The sequence below is a fragment of the Cupressus sempervirens genome, chromosome 3, assembly GCF_028749045.1.
Source record: "Cupressus sempervirens isolate cs-2001-9-10 chromosome 3, ASM2874904v1, whole genome shotgun sequence".
NCBI lineage: Eukaryota > Viridiplantae > Streptophyta > Pinopsida > Cupressales > Cupressaceae > Cupressus > Cupressus sempervirens.
The window spans coordinates 147,960,782-147,980,496 of record NC_143120.1 but is presented as its reverse complement, the minus strand read 5'-3'; the positions used below and the strand labels follow the sequence as shown (position 1 = coordinate 147,980,496).

At 37.1% G+C, this 19,715-nt stretch overlaps 1 protein-coding gene across 6 annotated transcripts; it reads left to right on the top strand.

Moving 5' to 3' along the window:
- Positions 1-481: 481 nt before the first annotated feature.
- Positions 482-19,315, top strand: LOC149565185 (NDR1/HIN1-like protein 13). 6 transcript variants are annotated; one of them, XR_016362011.1, is made up of 4 exons: positions 482-1,179; positions 4,891-5,094; positions 17,537-17,722; positions 19,160-19,315. XR_016362011.1 is itself a non-coding variant. In XM_089818724.1 (2 exons), exons 1-2 carry the CDS (start codon positions 565-567, stop codon positions 19,175-19,177), a joined length of 633 nt encoding a protein of 210 aa, XP_089674850.1. In that variant the 5' UTR covers positions 482-564; the 3' UTR covers positions 19,178-19,315. The 6 variants fall into 6 exon arrangements, 2 of the variants coding, with proteins under 2 accessions (XP_089674850.1, XP_089674849.1); XR_016362013.1 differs by lacking the exon at positions 4,891-5,094; XR_016362012.1 differs by lacking the exon at positions 17,537-17,722.
- The last annotated feature ends 400 nt before the right edge of the window (positions 19,316-19,715 follow it).

Below are 19,715 nucleotides of genomic sequence, written 5' to 3'. Positions count from 1 at the left end.
TTACTAATACACAACTTTTTATAATATATTTTTTAATGTTATTTTAAATAATAAAATACATATCACTTTATCTCACTTTTATTATTATGTACCTTTTGAAATAAAGAATTATTGAAAAATATCTTATATTAAAAAATATTATTTTATAACTAAAATTGTCTCTACGCAAATTAAACCATTCATCTTGGAATCTTTTATGACTAAATAAATGAAACACATTTACTCTACTAATCTTTTACGACAAAAAGCAAATCACGTACAAATTGTGGTCAGTAAACGAAAAAAACGCTCCATTAAATGAGCTCAAAAAGACGTAAATTTCAACCCGACAACAAAAGCTGCCCGTCAAATTCCGCACTTTCGGTCCCTGTCAACCCACGAATCTCGCACTCTTAACCACGGTTGAATCTCCTTAACTTAACCCCAGTCAAATCCCGGCAGCCCAGCTTCAATTGCAAAGTAGCCAACGTTACGGAAAGCTGTACGAGGGCGCCAAGAAAACGTAAATGCACAGAAAGAATGGCGGCATAAGGGGAAAAAACCAGGGTGCGAGAGAAACGTGAAATGGCAGACAAAGCAACGAAACTCTCAGAATTCGCAATGCCGGGGCCAACATATTGCCGCATGCACGGCTCATTCCGTGAGAAGTACAGAATTTCATCATTTTCCTTGGGAAGATGCTGCTGCTGCGTTCTTTCTGTGCTGTTCATAGTGGCCACCATTATAGGCATAATAGCTCTGGTGGTGTTCTTAGTAATAAAGCCCAAGAAGCCAGAGTTCGAGCTCCAGAGCGTTACGGTGGAGGCTCTGCGCGTGGAGCCGCCTCCTGGAAGTGTCTCTGCTGTAGCCAGCATGGAGGTCTTCCTCTCGCTCAACATCGCCATGGTGTTTGCCGCCAGTAACCCCAATAATGTCGGGATCAAGTACAGCCCCTCGAAGTTCTATGTCATGTACAAGGGCATGCCAATTGGGGTCGCTGTTGTGCCGGCCTTTTATCAGCCCTCGCACAGTCATACGACGGTGGAGACGCGGTTGCTCGTCAATCGGGTCAATATTTTGCAGGCTGCCGCGCTTGATTTGTTCAGGGATGCCACAGTAAATGATCGTGTCGCTCTGCGTTTGACAGGCGATGTTGGGGCAAGAATTCGCGTCATTCAGATTACTCTGCCTCAAGTTCAGGTTTGTCTCCGCGTGCTCTGCAATGGTGCATTTTGTGTACTGAAATTTGAATATTTGAGTTTTCCCGTCAATTGACAGTGGCTTCGGCGGAGTTGAATTTTACTTCATATTACAGAGGCTTCAGTTTTAGCTCTCTGCTACATTAATACCCGGGGTTCTTCGGAGATTATGTAAATATATGCCTGGTTTTGTTTTTGGTGAGGACGCTTGAGAGGTGGAGATGATGTTGAAGGTTAGGTGCGGTAGGTTAGTCAATTGGACTATTTGTCAGTGTAAGGCATGTATTTAGGAAGAAGGGATCGACATGAGCGGCTCGAACGGTAGTTATGTGACATTTTATTTGGGACGATGCTCGCGTACTGGGGAGAGGTTTGCAGAATTTTCTCGGCTTGTGCTGCTGAGAGTTTTTCCGCAAGTGATTTGCAGGAAAATATCTTAGTGCATATCAGATTTCTGGTTCCCGAAAAATTTCGAATAATATGTGTTGTTGTGACGCTTTCTTTAAAATCATCGAAATTTGGAGACGGTGCAGCAGATTTTCTAGAAAAGAGCTACTCTCTGTATTTAAAGTTGATGAGATTTAATGTTTGATTTTTTTCCCTCGTCCCCTGCTTACTAAAAATCGGAGGTCGGAGTCGCTCATAGGACCACGTATTTAGTTTCGCTACAATCTGACTAGGTCTGTTGACCGAGTCGAGGAAATTTAGAGGTCGTTTGCATGAGTTGAGCTCGTCGAAAATTTCCGCTTAAGTCTTCAGCTTTTTGATTATTTTCCAAAACGTCAGACCTATGATGTATCCTTTTAAGTTTAAACTTATTTTCCTTGTCTCCTAATTTGACAACCCATTACATACTTCTTAAACATATGGGTTAGTTGAAGATTTCGATATTTTCGCAGTTTTCTAATTTACAACTTCTGGGCAATAAAAATACGAGCAGGACCTCTCTCCACGGAATCCTTTTGTTTTTTTTTTGTTTCTCATCAAATTAAGAAGCCGTTTGTAAACGGAGTCACGCATGCAGACTAAATCTTGTACTTGGATGCAATTTATTTAAGGGACTGTGCAGATCTATTACACCGTGTTTGATTATGGTTGTCCTCAGCTTCGTTTTCCTGTGTTTTAAGCTTTATTGCTTCAAGTCCAATTCTGTTGGGGTTATATTTAACGCCAGTTTGTATCGAGTTATAATTATAATCTTAATGGCTTTAGGCTTCAAGATACGGTGTATTGTTGATGTTAACTCTAATTCACTCTCACATGCTAAATAATCTTGTGGGAAGTCTTGAACCTAAAGTTGTCTTTATAAAAGAATCTTGTTTCTCTGTCGTGCTCAGTATTATGTTTCTTTAGTTGCCATGATTGCAATTCCTGACAGTTCATGCACATCTCTCATTCAGTTTGACTGTTAGTTGTTATAGAATGAAGGATTCCCTTAAATTCAGCTCACCTGAAAAAGGGCCTGCTCGTCAACTTGGCCTGATTTAGTAAAATGGGTCTCTGTTTTTCCTTTACCCACCATATTTTATGATGTCAGGTAAACGAGATAAATGGAGAAGGAGGAAGAGAAGGAGAAGAAAGTGAGTAAGTTGTAAACTTCAGAAAATCGAGAACTTAATCAGTCTTTTGTAACCCAGGATCTCTTGGAATCTATCCCCTAAAAAGATCAAGTAAATAATACATCCCGTACACTTTCATTTGTTAGGATTAACAAGACATAAATTACAATTATATGCAAATATAACCAATATCAGAAAAATAATAAATCACACAGAAGAGAACACAAGACAAAGATTTAATGTGGTTTGCCCAATCCTTGAGTTGCATCCACCAAATAGCGAGTCCAATATTCTTATTATCCAGTGACTACAACCTGATTACAATCTGTAATCCCTTACAGCTCAATACCGCCGCAAGAAGCTACAATCTCATCATACCTATAAATCCTTAACCCTAAGCCATTTTATACAAGTTTTTTGTCGCTTACAAATTAGGGCTAGAATAAGGCGACCAATAGAAAAAATGTAAATTCCGACGTTTTTTACAATAGTAAATTCATTTTTGGCTCCAGGGGCGTTTTCAACCCTGCCTACAAACGAACATGAACAGCTCCCAAACGTTTGAGCTGCAATCATTCAGAATGAAAGATAATGTAAGTTAAATCTTATTGGGATTTACAGTTTTTCTCTTCAGTTCGAATGTTAGTTAAAAGAAAAAACACTCGATCTTTTAAGTGCTTTATACTTTTTATACGCCTGAAACTTTTAGGGTACCTATTAAATTTTTTGTAACTAGTCTCCTAAATATTAGTCAACTTCAAGTCCGGATAAATATAATCTTATGTGTAAACTGTTTGTCAATCTTCGTAAATGATTTTACTTTTTTGTTTTGGTAAAAATATTAAACGATGCACGGCAATGTATACTGAATATGGAATTTGTTTGTCCATTTTGATGATTATATTATTAAATGGACAAGATATCAGTTTGACTCTGCATTTAATACATTGACATGGAATACTATTGGAATGCCCATAACCTTTTTCCCTATTTAACTGACTTGATAAAATTGCTGTATATTTTATCTCATCATTATTTCTGCTCATTGTGGTTGCTTACGGGGGACTGATAGACTGGTTTTCACTGGATATCTGCCCAATGCGTGTTAACTTTCCTTGTTCTGGTTCTTAATGTAGCAATCAGTCTTATTCAGCTGGAGTAAATTTTTTTGGGGAGGGAAGTAGCTCCCCAGATGGTAATTGCATGGACAAGCATTCATCAATCTTATTGCTGTAGCCACAGCTTATCCATCTTATATCTGAAATTTATTTTTGTGCACCTGTAGGTTTGGTGGTGTTAAGTTTCCCAAGATTTTAAAATGTGCTATAACTTGTAATAGCACCAGTAGACTTTGTGTATTTCAAGTTTCCTTCTCAAAGCATATGTATATGGTTTTAAGAGGCATGTCTCCGTAGAGACATCTCTTTAACTTGCATTAGTTATCAATAACATGTTAACATTTGTTTAGTGGCATGATCAAGAGTATGATATATATATATATATATATATATATTTCAAATATCTAATATATGTATACATTAAATGAATTAGTATATACCTCGCATACATATACAAATATCTTCAGTGTGTTTTATCTGACTAAAACTACACTAACATTGATAGATGGCTTGAGAATTATAAATCCCCTTCAATTATCTGCATCTTTGGCCAAAATTATATCTGGTTAATGACTGCTAAGATTGAAAATTTGGCTGACTGGTTAGTGTTTGCAGTTTTGTATGTAAAAGTTGCCAATATTACTGAGAAACTTTAGAAGTTTCCGAATTTGCCGATTTTTGTCCAATAACATTATCCAGATAATGAAATTCTTTCGTTATCCAGAAATATATTCTTGCTGTAGCTGTTTACCGTACATCTGAACCTGATTTTGAGTAGTTTGAACTTCATTTCAGTAGTAATTCAATACTAATCATTTCCTTGATTAACATTCTATGAATGTTGTATTGTTGCGGCTAAAGTGTTTTTGGTAAAACTAATCCTTAATAAATGTGGTAATAAGGTTTAAAAAGTTAGCACCTGAGAACTGAGCGCCAAATGGAATTGATTATGTGCTGTAAATGAGAAGCAGCTTTCATTGTTTTAGATATGGATTTTGATCAAATACAATTATTTTGTATTGCTTATTTATGCAGGTCTCGCTTGACTGCCAGATAGTATTAAGCCCTCACCGACGTGCCTTGACTGATAAACAGTGTGGTGTTGATGGAGTGAATTTCTGATCCAAAGATGGATTCCAGAAGAAATTCTCACTCCTGCAATTCAGGGCGGATAAGAAGAAATAGACAAACATTTGAAGAAAATATGTTGAGCATTGGGAATTGAAGACAATATTGCAGGTGACATAAAACAAATCTGTTTTTTAAGCTCATCAGTGTTGTCACATATTTGCTGATGTTTCAGCTTCTTCATCTTCTCTCACTGCAGCAGAAGAAAACTAAGTAAAAGGCTATAAGTTTTTATGTTCTGATTTTCTTTATGTATTGCTTTATCAAGAAAGATGCTGCAAATTGGCATCTCTTAATCTCACACTTTTGTATTCCATAAGAAATTTGCCCACTTGAATGAAAATTAAAGGGTATATGTCCAGCTTGATGACCTTTTCCACCAAAGAGACTGAATTGATGTTTATTCATTGCCCCAAGTATGACTGCAAGAACCACCAAGATGTGTGATATAACTGAATTTGAAAGAGATCTTATTTTCTGGGATGGACCACTCACTCGCTGTTGCAATTGCCATTTATATGCCAAATTCCATGTATTGTGAATGTGAGCTACTCCAATTCTTATCCTGCAGTCCAGCTCTGTCATTTGTGGGCCTGGATTTCTTCTTCATAGTTTGCTAGATTCTTGAGTGTATAATTCTTGCATTGGACTCAATTAGTGACACTCCTATTGCATGTTAGAACAACATATTCTTAGTTAGAACACGAAAATAAAAGAGTTGATTAAAAAGGCATGTTTGGTAGTATTCCAAAGTTGATGCTGCAAAAATATCTGTGTTATTCAAGATGCTGTTGTGATACAAGGGGTTTGAGTTTCTAAAACTAAGGGGTGAGGAGTAATTTACTAATTGATCAATAGCTTAACTGCTCTGTTAGCTTAGATAAGTTGGTAATGTAGCCATGAAAAAGTTGTGATGATATGCAACAGGAACGAAGTGATTCTGGTCAACTCTAATCACAGAAATGAAATGCACCAAAACGACAGTAAAGAATTGGAGGGAAACCTTTGATATCCCCAGGCAGTAGGGGTGCCATCGAGCATGGAAAACCCTGAATAATGAAATAATCAAACCACAATCAATTGAATTAATAAATACCATGGTGAAAAGAATGTCCTGTATCTATATATCATTCTTACATATGAAAAGAGGATATAGGCCTAATTATTGATGTGCTTCTTGCAATATAATGTTTTGTTAATGAGAGTGGCCTTACTAAGTACCAAGATAAGGGAAAAAGTAACTGAAGAGGTACTGCATGTTCGTAATTAAATGGTACCCATAGGAAAAAGGCCTAATTCACAAGTCCAAGCCTCAATTTCCAGCATCTTTCTCAAGATTGCTGAGGGCCTTAGAGAAAAAGGCTGTTTTGGTCATCTTTTGTAATAGGAGCTCCCAAAGCTCGATATACAAAAAAGAGAAATGAACATTGAAGATGTATTCATCAACATTGGTTTTGCTTGAAGATAGAGAGGTTTGAGCTTTGATTCTTCATGTAGATAATGGTGATACGTAAATGAGTGCTGATTTTTGTCTCTCATGGGAGAGAAGTAGTATCAAATTAGTGTACTGATGATCGTATTTTGTTTATGTATAAAATTAAAAGGAGTCAAATCCTTAGAGATCTGACATACAAAATGTGATAACCATGTTGAAGGTGGGCCTCTAGATAAGGGCAATTATAATTCACAAAGATTCCAAGGTTATTCACCAGTTGGCACTCGGATAAATAAATTTCATGGAATTAATAAATAAAGAGTTACCATAACGACATGCAAAGTAGTCAATTTTTAAGTCCAGCTAGGGACAACTTTCTCCTGGATGCTCTACTTCTTCCTCTTTTGTGTGTTATGCAAATACACCTCCTGCATGCTATACCTGTCCCTTTCTTGTGTGTCATGCAAATCCATCTCTTGTATGTGATGTAATGCTCCCTTTTCAGCTGCAGCACGGAACGAGTGTTGTCTGAGTGATAGGAAACAGGTGTCCTCTCAGCAAGAGCATATGGATGAATAATAAAATAAGAGTAGTTTAATTTTTGATTTTTTTCAGCTGGAATGAGGCAGTTGAAGTTGGAGTAAAGCAGCTGTGTCTGTCAGTTGAGTTAATAACTGAGTCTACATTTACAAAGAGGCCTACCCCTTCAGTTTGCCCAGTTGGCAATCTTCAACTCTGGCCAGTTAGTTACTGGTGATTGAGGAAGTAGGCTTAACCTGCGAATCAGGGATAGGCTGATCAGTTGTCCCGTTTAAGGGTTAATTGCCTATGAGTGTGGATCACATGAAAAATAGTAAAACACTTTGAGAGAGAACGGAAGATATCTTTAAAAAAATTACAAACCATAATTTTTTTTTTTTACAGAAAATGATGCTTCTTTAGCAACTTGGTGAATGGGTTGAAAAAATCAGATGTGTCAGTTTGTCCTCTTGATGATAGGAATCCTCAGACTTAGAAAACAGTCAACATTGCTGGGCAATAGCAGGGTTGAGAAGGGTTGTGTTCAGGTTTGACAAGCATTCAGCTGGCATCCTAGAGAGAGCCTAGATGCTTCGAAGGAGTAAGATGAGCATGTTGGGTATGCCTAGTAAGCAGTTTTATACTAGCAGAATTTCTTATATATGTGTGTGTGTGTATGTCTGCACGTATAGTGCCTATTAGTATAATAAATGTCCCAACTACTTCTAACCAACTATGATTCAAGTATTGAGTGCCTAGTTGACAAAATTAGTTTTGGTGTTTGTGATAAAAATATTGATCTATAATAAAACATGGGAAGATCAGTTGAGATGTGGATGTAATGCTTGGGATATTGTAGCAACATGTCCTATTTGCAAAAGAGTCCAATTGTGATTTTGGAGCTATAGAGATTCTATAGCTTAAGGTGCTCACATGGATCAACAAAAGCTACTAGCCAATTTGAATTGGCTAATTGTAACTCGACTCATTTACTATTGTAGGTTCATTGGGGGTTTCACAAAATTGGTTGTAGGAGGTAGTAAGCTCATGCCTTGTACTTGCCTTCCTTGATTTGTCACAACCATTTGTTGTTGAGTAGATACTTTAGGTGAGGGGATTGACATCGGGTTTATTGAGAGTAAAAAATTGAAAGCTTTGGGAAGGGTATTTTCTATTAAAGACAAGGAAAGGTTTTCTATAATGCATGCTTTGGTCATCTTTTGGCAATACTTTGTTTGTGTCAAAATTGTGGTAAGAATAGATTAGGATCATCTAAAATTCTTCCATGGTTAATGTGATTTGTATGATGCACAAAAGAAGTGGGTTCAGGAAGCTTCAAGCTTATGATTTTGATAGAACATGTGAAGGGTAAAAAGAATGTGGTTGCGAGTCTTCTTTTTCGTATGTCTATTGTCTACTCCTTGCCTTCATTTGTTGCTGATTGTAAGAGCACTCTTGCACTAACATTTTAGATGGAAGTGTGAAGGTTAATAGGTATATAGTAGCAAATGGTTGTATATGATGCAGGAGCATCCTTGGGTCATTGACAATTGTGCATCACTCAAAAATATTTCCATTCTATATATTTGTATACAGTTATTAGAGCAATTTTCCTATTGTTTTAGCTTGTGTTCAATCAAGTGATCTCGTTTTCTTATGTGATCCTTATGGTGTGATCTAGGTATTGTGGACTTTTTATGTCTAGCTTTGCATGGTGTTTAGCTATTTCTAGATGAAGTTATCTTAAGATTGGTCTGGTCCTATTCTGACTCTCCTATTCTAACGGTCAAATTGGTGAGATACGGCTCACGATGGAGATTGTGGCATGCTATCATGTTGGCGCATTGTTCTATGTTATAATACGTTTCATCAACCCTCTTATGTGTTCACACAACACGACGTATTCACATGGGGTTGTTCTTATGATTTGGGTCCCGATCTATCTGTTTGAAATACCTTTCCTTTTTCTTGAAATTTAATGATTAGATAAGCCGACTTGTGGCTAATGGTTTTCTATATAAGTAGGGCAGTGACTCTAGATTAGTAGTGCAAGGAGGGCAAGGTAGTAGTGCAAGGTGATAGCATGAAGTGTGGCAATGCTGATAGGCTGTTGAAGGTAGATTAGAAGCAATTGGAAGGGTAGGTTTGTTGAATGTCCATGGTTTTGAGGGATGATCAATTGCGAACTTGCTAGCAGTTGTATATTAACAATGGTGATCTAATAACTGCATTTCTGGGCCAACTTGATGATAATTCAGTGGTTTTTTATTTTCTATATTGTGTACTTTTTTTCTAATTTTGTTTGTGCATTTCCGTTGGTGCCTACTCTTGCTGCAATGTTAGACATCTCCTTTTGGGATTCTGTGATCTTGGTTCTGTCAAGTGGCATTAGAGTTGGTTTTGTTGGTTGGTAGTGACTACAAGCACTTAGAATCCTGTGCTTGACTTGCATTTCTTGTTGTTGTGGAGTGGTAGAAGTTGAGGTTTTGATCTACATTGATTGGAGATTAGAGCAAGGTGGCAAAAGAATAATTCACAATTGGAAGATTGGAGATCACACTTGTGAACCTAGTTGTGGGGTGGCAGGAGATCGGATCTAACTTGCAATTGTGGTGGTTGTAAAAGAAGGATTTGTTGGCTGGTGAATTTGATAAGTTTTTAGGATATTAGACATACCTAATTGTTTGAGGTAGAAAGATTGTGTTGGTAGCTTATCGGTTCCAATTAGGGAAATCAACACTTGTGATTAGATTGCTGGACCTAAGGAATTGAAGATTGACATCTTGATAAGCATGTTGCCTAAAAGAAGGAATCCTAGAAGACTAAAGAAGATGATGGAGGATTTCAAAAATAAGATAAGGATTGAGATCTAGAATTCTTTGGCTGTGGCTAGGAGGAACCCTGAGACTGAAGATGAATTTCAGAAGCAATTGAAGATCTTGCGATGGTTGAAGTTGAGATTCTTGCCAAGGAGGAAAGATTGTTGAGAGGATTGTTGAGAGCTATGGCACAAATGGGTAAGAGTCATAGAATTGATGTCGCCTAAAAGAATGAACTTTAGAAGACTAGAGAAGATGACGGAGGATTTCAAAAAGAGATAAGGGTTAAGATCCAAAATGCTTTGGTTGGGCCTAGGAGTAACCTTGAGATTGGAGATGAATTTGAGAAGGAACTAAAGATCTTGAGACAATTGAAGTTGAGATTCCTACCAACGAGGAATGATTGTTGAGAGTTGTGGCCCAAATGGGTAAGAGCGATAGAATTGATGTGACATGCTTTTTTGGTTCTTTACATCTAGAAGAATTGATAGATTGGATTAATGAACTACAAGATTACTTTAAGCTTGAAGATGCTAAAGATCCAAAGAGAGTTAGGTTAACATAGACTAAGTTGAAAGGTCATGTTGCCTTATGGTGGAAGATAATGGTGAACCTAAGATAACTAGATGCAGGGCTATGGTTCTAGACTCAGAGGTAAGTTCATAGGGGAGGATTGTGAACTTGAATTGTTTAAGAAATTACAAAATCTGAAGTAGAAAGATCTGGCAGTGAAAGAGTATACTGAGGAGTTCTACAAGATGACAATTAGGTCAAGGCAGTGAGAGCCATCCAAGGAGAAGGAAGTTTAGAAGACATTGGAAAGCCATAGTTTTGAGAAATGATTTACGATGAACCTGCTAGCCGTTGTATATTGACAATGGTGATGTAATAATTGCATTTGTTGGCCAACTTGATGATAATTCAGTGGTTTATTTTTCTATATTATGTACTTTGTTACTAAGTTTGTTTGTGCATTTTCGTTGTTGCCTAATCTTGCTGCAAGGCTAGACATCTCCTTGTGACATTCTTTGATCTTGGTTGCGTCAATTGGTATCAGAGTTGGTTTTGTTGGTTAGTGGTGATTGCAAGCACTTAGAATTCTGTGCTTGACTTGCATCTCTTGTTGTGGAGTGGTAGAAGTTGAGGTCCTGATCTACATCAATTGGAGGTTAGTGCAAGATGGTAAAAGAAGGATTCACAATTGGAAGATTGGAGATCACACTTGCCAACCTGGTTGTGAGGTGGCAGAAGATTAGATCTAACCTACAATTGTGGTGGTTATGCAAGAAGGTTGGTTGGTCGGTGAATTTGTTAAGTCTTCTAGATATTAGACATACCCAATTGTTTGAGGGAGATTGTGTTGTTAGATTGTTGGTTTGGATTAGAAAAATCAACTCTTGTGATTAGATCACTAGACTTGAGGAGTTGAAGATTGACACCGTGATAGACATGCCGCCTAAAAGAATGAATCCTCGAAGACTAAAGAAGATGATGGAAGATTTTAGAATGTGATAAAGTTTGAGATCTAGAATGCTTTGGCTAGGGCTAGGAGAAACCTTAAGATTGAAGATGAATTTGAAGAAGCAACTAAATATTTTGAGATAGTTGAAGTTGAGACTCTTTTCGAGGAAAGATTGTTGAGAGCTATGGCACAAATGGGTGAGAGTCATAGAATTGATGTCACATGCTTTTTTGGTTCTTTACATCCAGGGGAATTGATAGATTGGATTAATGAACTAGAAGATTACTTTGAGCCTAAAGACGTTAAGGATCCATAAAGAGTTAGGTTGGCACAGACTAAGTTGAAAGGTCATGCTGCCTTATGGTGGAAAAAATTACAGAAAGATAGAGAAGATAATGGTGAACCTAAGATAACTAGATGGAGGGGTATGGTTTCTAGACTCAGAGCTAAGTTCATAGGGGAGGACTATGAACTTGAATTGTTTAAGAAGTTACAAAATCTAAAGTAGAAAGATCTGGCAGTGTAAGAGTATAACGAGGAGTTCTACAAGATGACAATTAAGTCAAGGCACTAAGAGTCATCCAAGGAGAAGGAAGATTAGAAGCCATTGGAAAGCCATAGTTTTGAGAAATGATTAGCTGTGAACTTGCAAGCAGTTGTATATTGACAATGGTGATGTAATAACTGCATCTGTGGGCCAACTTGATGATAATCCAATGGTATTCTTCCATATTTTGTGCTTAGTTTCTATTTTTTTGTCCATTTTTCATTGTTGCTTACTCTTGCTGGGAGGTTAGACATCTTCCTTGGGGATTCTCTGCACTTGGTTGCATCAAGTGGTATCAAAGCAAAGGTTGGAAAAGTAGTAGTAGTGGTAGGATACCTGATGGTGGATTTTGTTCTACTGGATATTGGGAGAACACTTGCATCAACAGTAGTAGTAGTCATAGGGGCAATCAAAGTAGAGTTGGTTGTTTAGATGGAGAAGACAAATGGGTGAAGAATGTTCCTGAAATCTACATTCTGAATCTTGTTAGACGTTCGTAAATTCCTTTATGGAACATCATATATTCTCTTGGGGTGTCTGATGCAAGAGCATCCTTGGGTTGTTGGCAATCTTACATCACCCAAAAATATATCCTTTTTGTTTATTGTTTATTGGAGCAACTTTCTTGTTGTTTTAGTGTGCGATCAATACAGTGGGCTTGTTTTCTTATGCGATCTTTATGGCGTGGTCTATGTATTGTTGACTTCCTATGTCTAGCTTCTCATGGTTTCTGATATTTCCAAGTGAAGTTATCTTAAGATTGATAAGATCCTATTCTAGATCTCTTGTTCTAATCAGTAGGTTAGCGAGATGCGGCTTGTGATGGAGATTCATGGCATGCAATGCATGTTGGTGCTTTGTTCTATGTTCTAATACATTTCATCGACCTTGTCTGTCTGCACTACATTTGTATTTGTGTGGGGTTGTTCTTATGATTTGGGTCTTGATCTATTCGTTTGTAATAGGTTTCCTTTGTCATGGAATTTAATGATTGGATAAGCTGAATTGGCGATATTGTATATAAGTAGGGTAGTAGTTCTAGATTAGTAATGGAAGGATGGCAAGGTCATAGTGCAAGGTGGTACCACAAAGTGTGGTGAAAGTATAGGTTTGCAAAGGTAGATTAGAAGCCATTGGAAGGTTAGGTTTATTGAATGTTCATAGTTTTGAGGGATGATTAACTGCAAACTTGCTAGCCGTTGTATTTTGACAATGATGATGCAATTATTGCATTTGCAGGCCAACTTGATGATAATATGGTGGTATTCTTCCATATGGTGTGCTTTGTTTCTAAGTTTGTCTGTTCCATTATTGCTTACTTTTGTTGCAAGGTTAGACATCTCCCTTTGGGATTCTGAATTCTCTGATCTTGGTTGCATCAGTATAAGAAACACATTCTCCATGTACTTGAGCCCAAGATAGAGGGAATTTCGAGGATTTTGCATGACACACCCATGGCTGGCCATCTTTGTGTCTAATAAACCTTTAGACACTCGAGTTAGCCTTTTCCTCTAAATACTTAAAGAATTGTGCTCTTGGTCATAAAGTTGAAGCATTGTTATTCTTTCTAGGGTACTTATGGCAGCCTCTAAATCATGTCACTGCCTTCCCAAACTGCATTCTCCTTATACTACTTTCAGTGTGGACGGCTGGGAGAAATAACAGAAATGGTGCACCAGCCTTTGCAACAATAACAGCACCCTTATATGACTAAGACCTCTCTGTATGACCAAACATTCCTTGCATTAGTATTTTGATATGATCCAGGCTGTGAACATATGGTACTTTTAAGCTAAGTTGCCTGTTCAGATTCTGGTAGGGATGTGGGTTCGAGATTTGGGTTCAAAATTCGTCCTAATTTTTTTGGGATTGGGTTTGGATTCGTTTTGGGTTCATCCATATAAGAACATATGGTTTTTAAAAATATGTATGTGTGTGTATATATATGCAACAACAAATAAGTCCATACATCACTATGCTTACAGTAAAGCAACATAGCAAAATAGACCACCATATCTATGTTTCAGTTCAACAGGATATCAATTGCATCATTTAGCCATACATACAACATGATACACTTTCTTGGTCACATGCATGGAACATATTTCCATATCAAGGGGACTGGTGAGAATGGAAGTAATCGTCAAAATATAAATGCAGTTATCTGAATTTTTATTTTGTATTGGTTAGAGGATTTCTAACCAGGCTAGATCAAAAGTTGAGATTCAAATTTTAAGCCCTGGATTCAAAGATATCATATTTTTTTAAAGATAATCCTCTATAATCGTCAATTTGGATGTCACCTATTATCAATTTGGATTTCCTCTATAAGCAAGTTTTCATTTTCATTCACAAATGCATAAATAACATAGAAACCATCTTTTTTAGTTTTCTTAGTTGTTACTTTAGGGTTGCGAGGGTCGAATAGACCAAATTAAGCAAAAAACTATAAAAAAGTCCAAAACAATGTTTTGAGATCAAATTCAGCCCAGGTTTGGCCACTGGGCAGCAACTTCTTCAAAATTCGCTGCAAATTCTGTCTGGTTTCCTCTCACAGAATTTGCAGCAAATTTGTAGCTCTGCAGGAGAATTTGGACAAAATTTGACATGGACCAGACTATGTACAGAATTGAACCAGACTTTGAGGGTTGGTGGAGGTAATCTTGTAACTTAGCTTTTAAGTTTTCTCCACTGATAATAACTTGGGTTGATTGCTGCAATCTGCATCTAGAAGCTCACAATGCCTTGACTGGTACCAACTTAAAGCTGCAAACATCAGATGTATGTACTATGGTAAGGGTTGGTGATGAAGCACGATGATCAATCGCACAGAGTTATGATAATAAGAGTAGCAAACATGCACTTGAATTTTGAGAATCCATAATGAAGATCTCTGTAACAGTTTCTGAATATTTATTTGCAAACTCAATCACCCAAGTCTGGAAACTCTGGGAAAATCAACAATATTTGGTATTAAATTTGATAAATTCTATGAAATCACCAAATTCAGCTCCAATGCAATCCTTGTGTGAATATTCCCTAGACAAAACTTTGAGTTTTTGTCCTCAAATCCAATAGTAGAAACCTGAGAGGGCTTCTGTCCTTTAAGATCTCTGAATAGCCAAGCATTTTCATCTTTAGATATGAAGTTGAACATGAAGCTTGTTGATCTCTAAGAGGATTAGGCCTCAATAAGGGCAGTTGGGAAGTTTCATAGGAGTCACCTTTTGTGCCCTGTAGAATGACCTTCAGGGTTTTGGAAGCCAGTTCATCATATTTTGATGGGGGGAAAGGGAAAAGAGCTTTTCACGAACAAACTAAGATATGGGAGGCAATTTGCCAATACAAAGCTTTTATGACACTTTTAGGAATTCATTAGATAATATTCATAGTACTCTGAACCTTCTTGGTCAGAGACTTCAGCCCTTATATGACAGATATGATGTACCACATACCTGCCATTTACCAAATACCTTTCATTGTTGACGAAGATAACAGAATCTATGAAGTCACCGGTTAATAAAATGTGATATACTGATCTTAGCCATCAAAAGCATGTAGAGGGGTCTGAATAGAGGTAGAAGCTTTCTAAAGATTGCATGGCTCTCTATAAGGACATGATATAGGGAGGCTTTTCTGAAGCAGACCCAAAAAGGAGATGCCTAAGCATGTCCGTCTATTTCAGACATAAATAGTTCCTATAAGAGACTGATGAGAGCACAACTACCCTTGGGGTTCTATCCTTCTGAGAAGCAGGCTATAAATGATACAATTCATCTCCTGTGTTAGATAAAAATGGTAGAGTAAAAGAGTTGCATGATCCCGTCCTTCTTAGGATAAGTAGAAGATAGAGAGATTGACATGAATAAACTGGACTACATGTAAAAGAAATCAGCACAGAACACACTGATTAACTAAAGAAGAGAGGCTATACAATCACAGTCTTCGTATTTCATCAAAAGCAAACATGGTAAGGCTGGAAATTAATCTACAGGTTACAAATGCTATAACCGACAGCTTAAGTTGATAAACTATGGTGTTGAGCTAGAAATTGAAGAATCCAAACTGTGATGAATTAATCCTTTGAATCCTTAGAGTTTCAAAACTCTAAGATCTGAAATTCTCCAAGTCTCGATTATTTAAGTCTCCCCCTTTTTTCTATTGTGAGGGTATCCCTGTGACACACACCTAACAGGTTCCTTTTAGGGTGAGTTTGAGGTGAGACTAATCCTGCGGCCATGCTGCAATCTACACCACCCTGGGCATGGTAGAATGATTCTGGGAAGGAGAGTCAATCTACTCACAACCTCAGACCAACTCACCTAACCCGTGGGGCTCCTAACAGTTCCTTGTTACACTATAGGATTCGGATTTTATAGATTCAACCCACCTTGTTTTATAGAGTCAACCTTTTTCATCATTACATTAGTTACAACCATCTTCATGCTGAATAATTTGACATGATTGGTTTGTTACATGTTTTGCGTGGATACCAACTGTGCCCTCTCTATTTGCTATGCAATCAGCATGGGTGCCAACTATGTCTTTGCTAACTGAATCACTTATCGTTCTTGGAAAGTTGCCCACAATTCTCTTTTCGGGAAACATGCTTTCTTCAAGACTTGTCAAAATAATTGTTTTTGGAATGTTTCTGTGATGTGTCCCTTCTCCAGTCATACTGTGTGGGACTGTGTTCTCCGAAGATGCAACACATTGACACGTTTCCATGGTGTGAAGTGAAGGAAATATTCAGCGAGACTGCTCATCTTTGAATGCGTGTTCGCATCATATTTGCATCATGGGAATGTTAAGACTGAAAATGGGGTCAGGAACTGACCGCTGTCTAATGAATCCACAAGCCTTTTCTAAATGGCATTCCAACTTTGGCTCATGGTTTAAATTTCCCTTCAAAACTATTAAAAAGTACTTACTAATTTTTCAGTTCTTTAAAAATACTTTTATAATTTATTGTAATAATTTTAATAGAGCGCTTACAATTCTAGATTGAACTGTGGAGAATTTTTTGTATTGACATTTTAGATGACACTCCATGATCCATCATCATTTTCCTCTTTCAGCTCTCTCATCCTGATGATAGATCACATAGAGTGATCTGAAACGTCAATGCAAAATGCTCACATAGTTGAATCTAGAAACAGAAGTGCTCTACTGATTATGGACTGTGAAAATCTGTTCTCTTTGATTGTAATAATATTATTGGATTGCCCCTTAAAGGTAGAAAACTCTAGGTCCAACTTAAAAATAATATTACTAATCTTTTCCTTTCCTTTATCTTTTAGCTGAGGAAAATGAGGATAGGCTAGAGGAGTTATCCATTTCTCTGATTCCGGAAAGGGGACATGACATTGATAGTTAGATAACCAAGAAGTGGGACAGTCAGCAGAAGTAGAAGATTGAATTATAGAACCAGATGACTGCAGTTTTTATGTCTTTTGGTTGGGATATAGCAATTGGAGTGGATATAAGTAGCTGTGTCTGTTTGTTGAATAAACAATCAGGTCTGCTGTTAGAAAGAGGTTGAACGGTTAAGTCTTTTCGCTTAACAGTTTGCAGTTAACTACTGGGATGGGGAGCTTAGTCTGGCTGGTTAACCATTGTAATTGAGGATAGATTGATTAATTAGCTGCCATAATTTAAGGGATAACTGCCTACTATTGTGTTTCGCATGAAATAGTGAGTATGGAAAGAAAGATATCTTTTGAAATATTTCTAATTTCCATTCTGTTAATAGAAAAGTGTTGCTGCAACAGAGGCTCGTCACCTGGAATAAAAACTTCAGGCGAATTGGTTTAGTTCACTTGAAGATGGAAACCCTCAGAATATGATCAATGCTGCAGGGCAACAACAGGGTTCAGAGGAGTGTCATGATCAATAAGCATTCAGCTGTGTGCTACAGACAGCTTAGCTGTTTCAAAGGAGTCAGACTTGCATGCTGGGTAAGCCTAGTAATTAGTTTAAGACTTCGCAGATTTTTTGTTGAATGTTTGGATTTCTATTTACTATTTTTTGTTTGTATTTAGACTAGGTTATAAAACACCATGAGAGCAAACATCAACAAAACAATGAATCTAATGAGAGCTTTCTCCATAGTCAGATTAAGATGTATCTAAAATATTGAAGAATTATTTGAATGGTTTCAAATGCACATCAATGTGTAGATCTCTGAACCAATTTTCCAATACTTCAAGAACAGTTTCAATTAGAGTCCAGATGCAAAACTTGTGGCCTTTGGAATGTTTGAAATATGAATGAGCTAAGAATTCTCTATAGAGTCTACAAGTGACAAACATAAAAATGACAAAGTGGGAATGCCAGAAAAAGATATCTAAAGCTGAGTGATGTTTGTGAAACAAGAAAAAACTTCGGAATCATCATACGTTGGATATCTCAGGAATTGTCACTGGGACAACCAGGATAAGTCGTATCCTCATCTTGCAATATAAGCATAGCCAGTCCTAACTACATGTCATGCACCTCATCATTTCGCTTTTGTTCCTCGATCACTTTATCCTATCATGTTGCTAGGCTGTGCTTGTGAAGTGTCTTGCAACCAATGAGACATGGAGAACCATGCACATGTTTTTCCTGTCTTGCAGAGGTAAATATGTTCCTTCTAAGAGAGTGGATACAGTTATATGTGTATCCGTTTTTCTCAGTAGGAAAGGAACTAGAAACCTGTGAGAGAAGAGCAAATGGAAAGCATATGCAACAATCTTGATGGTACATAGAGTATACACCAATAACTATCTGGCTTGTCTTGTGCCAAAGTGGTTATCAATCCTGATTGAAGTGTCATAGCCATTGAGTTAAGTATAGCCATTTAACTTTCACCAATGAAGCTTCCTTCGAACGAAACATTTTCTCAAAGGTTTTTAGGAGGAGATTCCTTAGCCTGTGGTCATCAATGTGAACAACTCTACCAGATCTCTCTACATAACACTTTGGATTCTCTTTTTACATGTACAACCAATGTATATGTAGAGTGTTTATTTTCTCCCAGCTTTTCTGAATAAGTTTGTGAGCTGTCTGCATTTACACAAAATGCTGCAGTCTGATATGCCTGGATATAGCAGGAATACTTCTTGCTTTAACCAGAGATTGAACTGAAAGCTTATTATACAAATAGACATATCAATGGCTTTTTTTTTCTGTATCTATGATTCTGTAGGGATATTTTGGGGCTTTGTTTTATCTAATCTTTTACAGTTGTGGGGTGTTGAGGTCTGTCTGCATATGCAGGTTTGTGAAGAGTTTTGTTGGCCGAGCTTCAACAGAGTTTGCAAGACTTGTTTCAAGTTGTTTTAGTTCAATGAATTTTCTGAATATACAATCTCCTGGTTTGAATGTCTTGCTTAACTTTGGGTGTTATACAGGTGCTGGAAAGCTTTTGAAGTTTTATGGAAGGCAAAATTATTGTTAAGCATTATTTACTCAGTGTATACGGACATAGCAATGAATTGATGAATTATTCAAATCTTTTGTTTGCACTGTGCACTTCACATGGTATATATGTTCATTTCTTTTCTTCATTTTGTTTGTTGCTGGTTACACGTGCTTGAAATTTTTTGCATAATTCCAATGGATTGCTTACATTTTGTTTTCTGATATTTTTAGCATCCAACCAATATAATTCAGACTCCTCACAATATTTTCCCCCCATATCTTATTTGAATATTCTCATCTTACTTTTCACTGGTTTAAGCTACAAAATATCAAGTAAATGGGAATTGAGATGAACTGCTTTAGTTAGTAAAAGGCTTTGTGTAGCCTTTCAAAGTTACAGCTGCTGTTTTGTTTGTGAATAATACAAGCCATTAAACAAATTCAAGATAAACATCTTGGAAAACTTGCAAATTACATACGAGAATCAAGGTTTGACTGGGATTTAAGGAGGTTTGCTCACTGCAACTCCTTTCTAACAGTATGCAT

Excerpts from the sequence above, each read along its gene's own strand:
- LOC149565185 (XM_089818723.1), top strand. The coding sequence starts at position 565 with ATGGCAGACAAAGCAACGAAACTCTCAGAATTCGCAATGCCGGGGCCA. Across the intron at positions 1,180-4,890 it reads TTACTCTGCCTCAAGTTCAG|GTCTCGCTTGACTGCCAGAT; the intron begins GTTTGTCTCCGC and ends TTATTTATGCAG.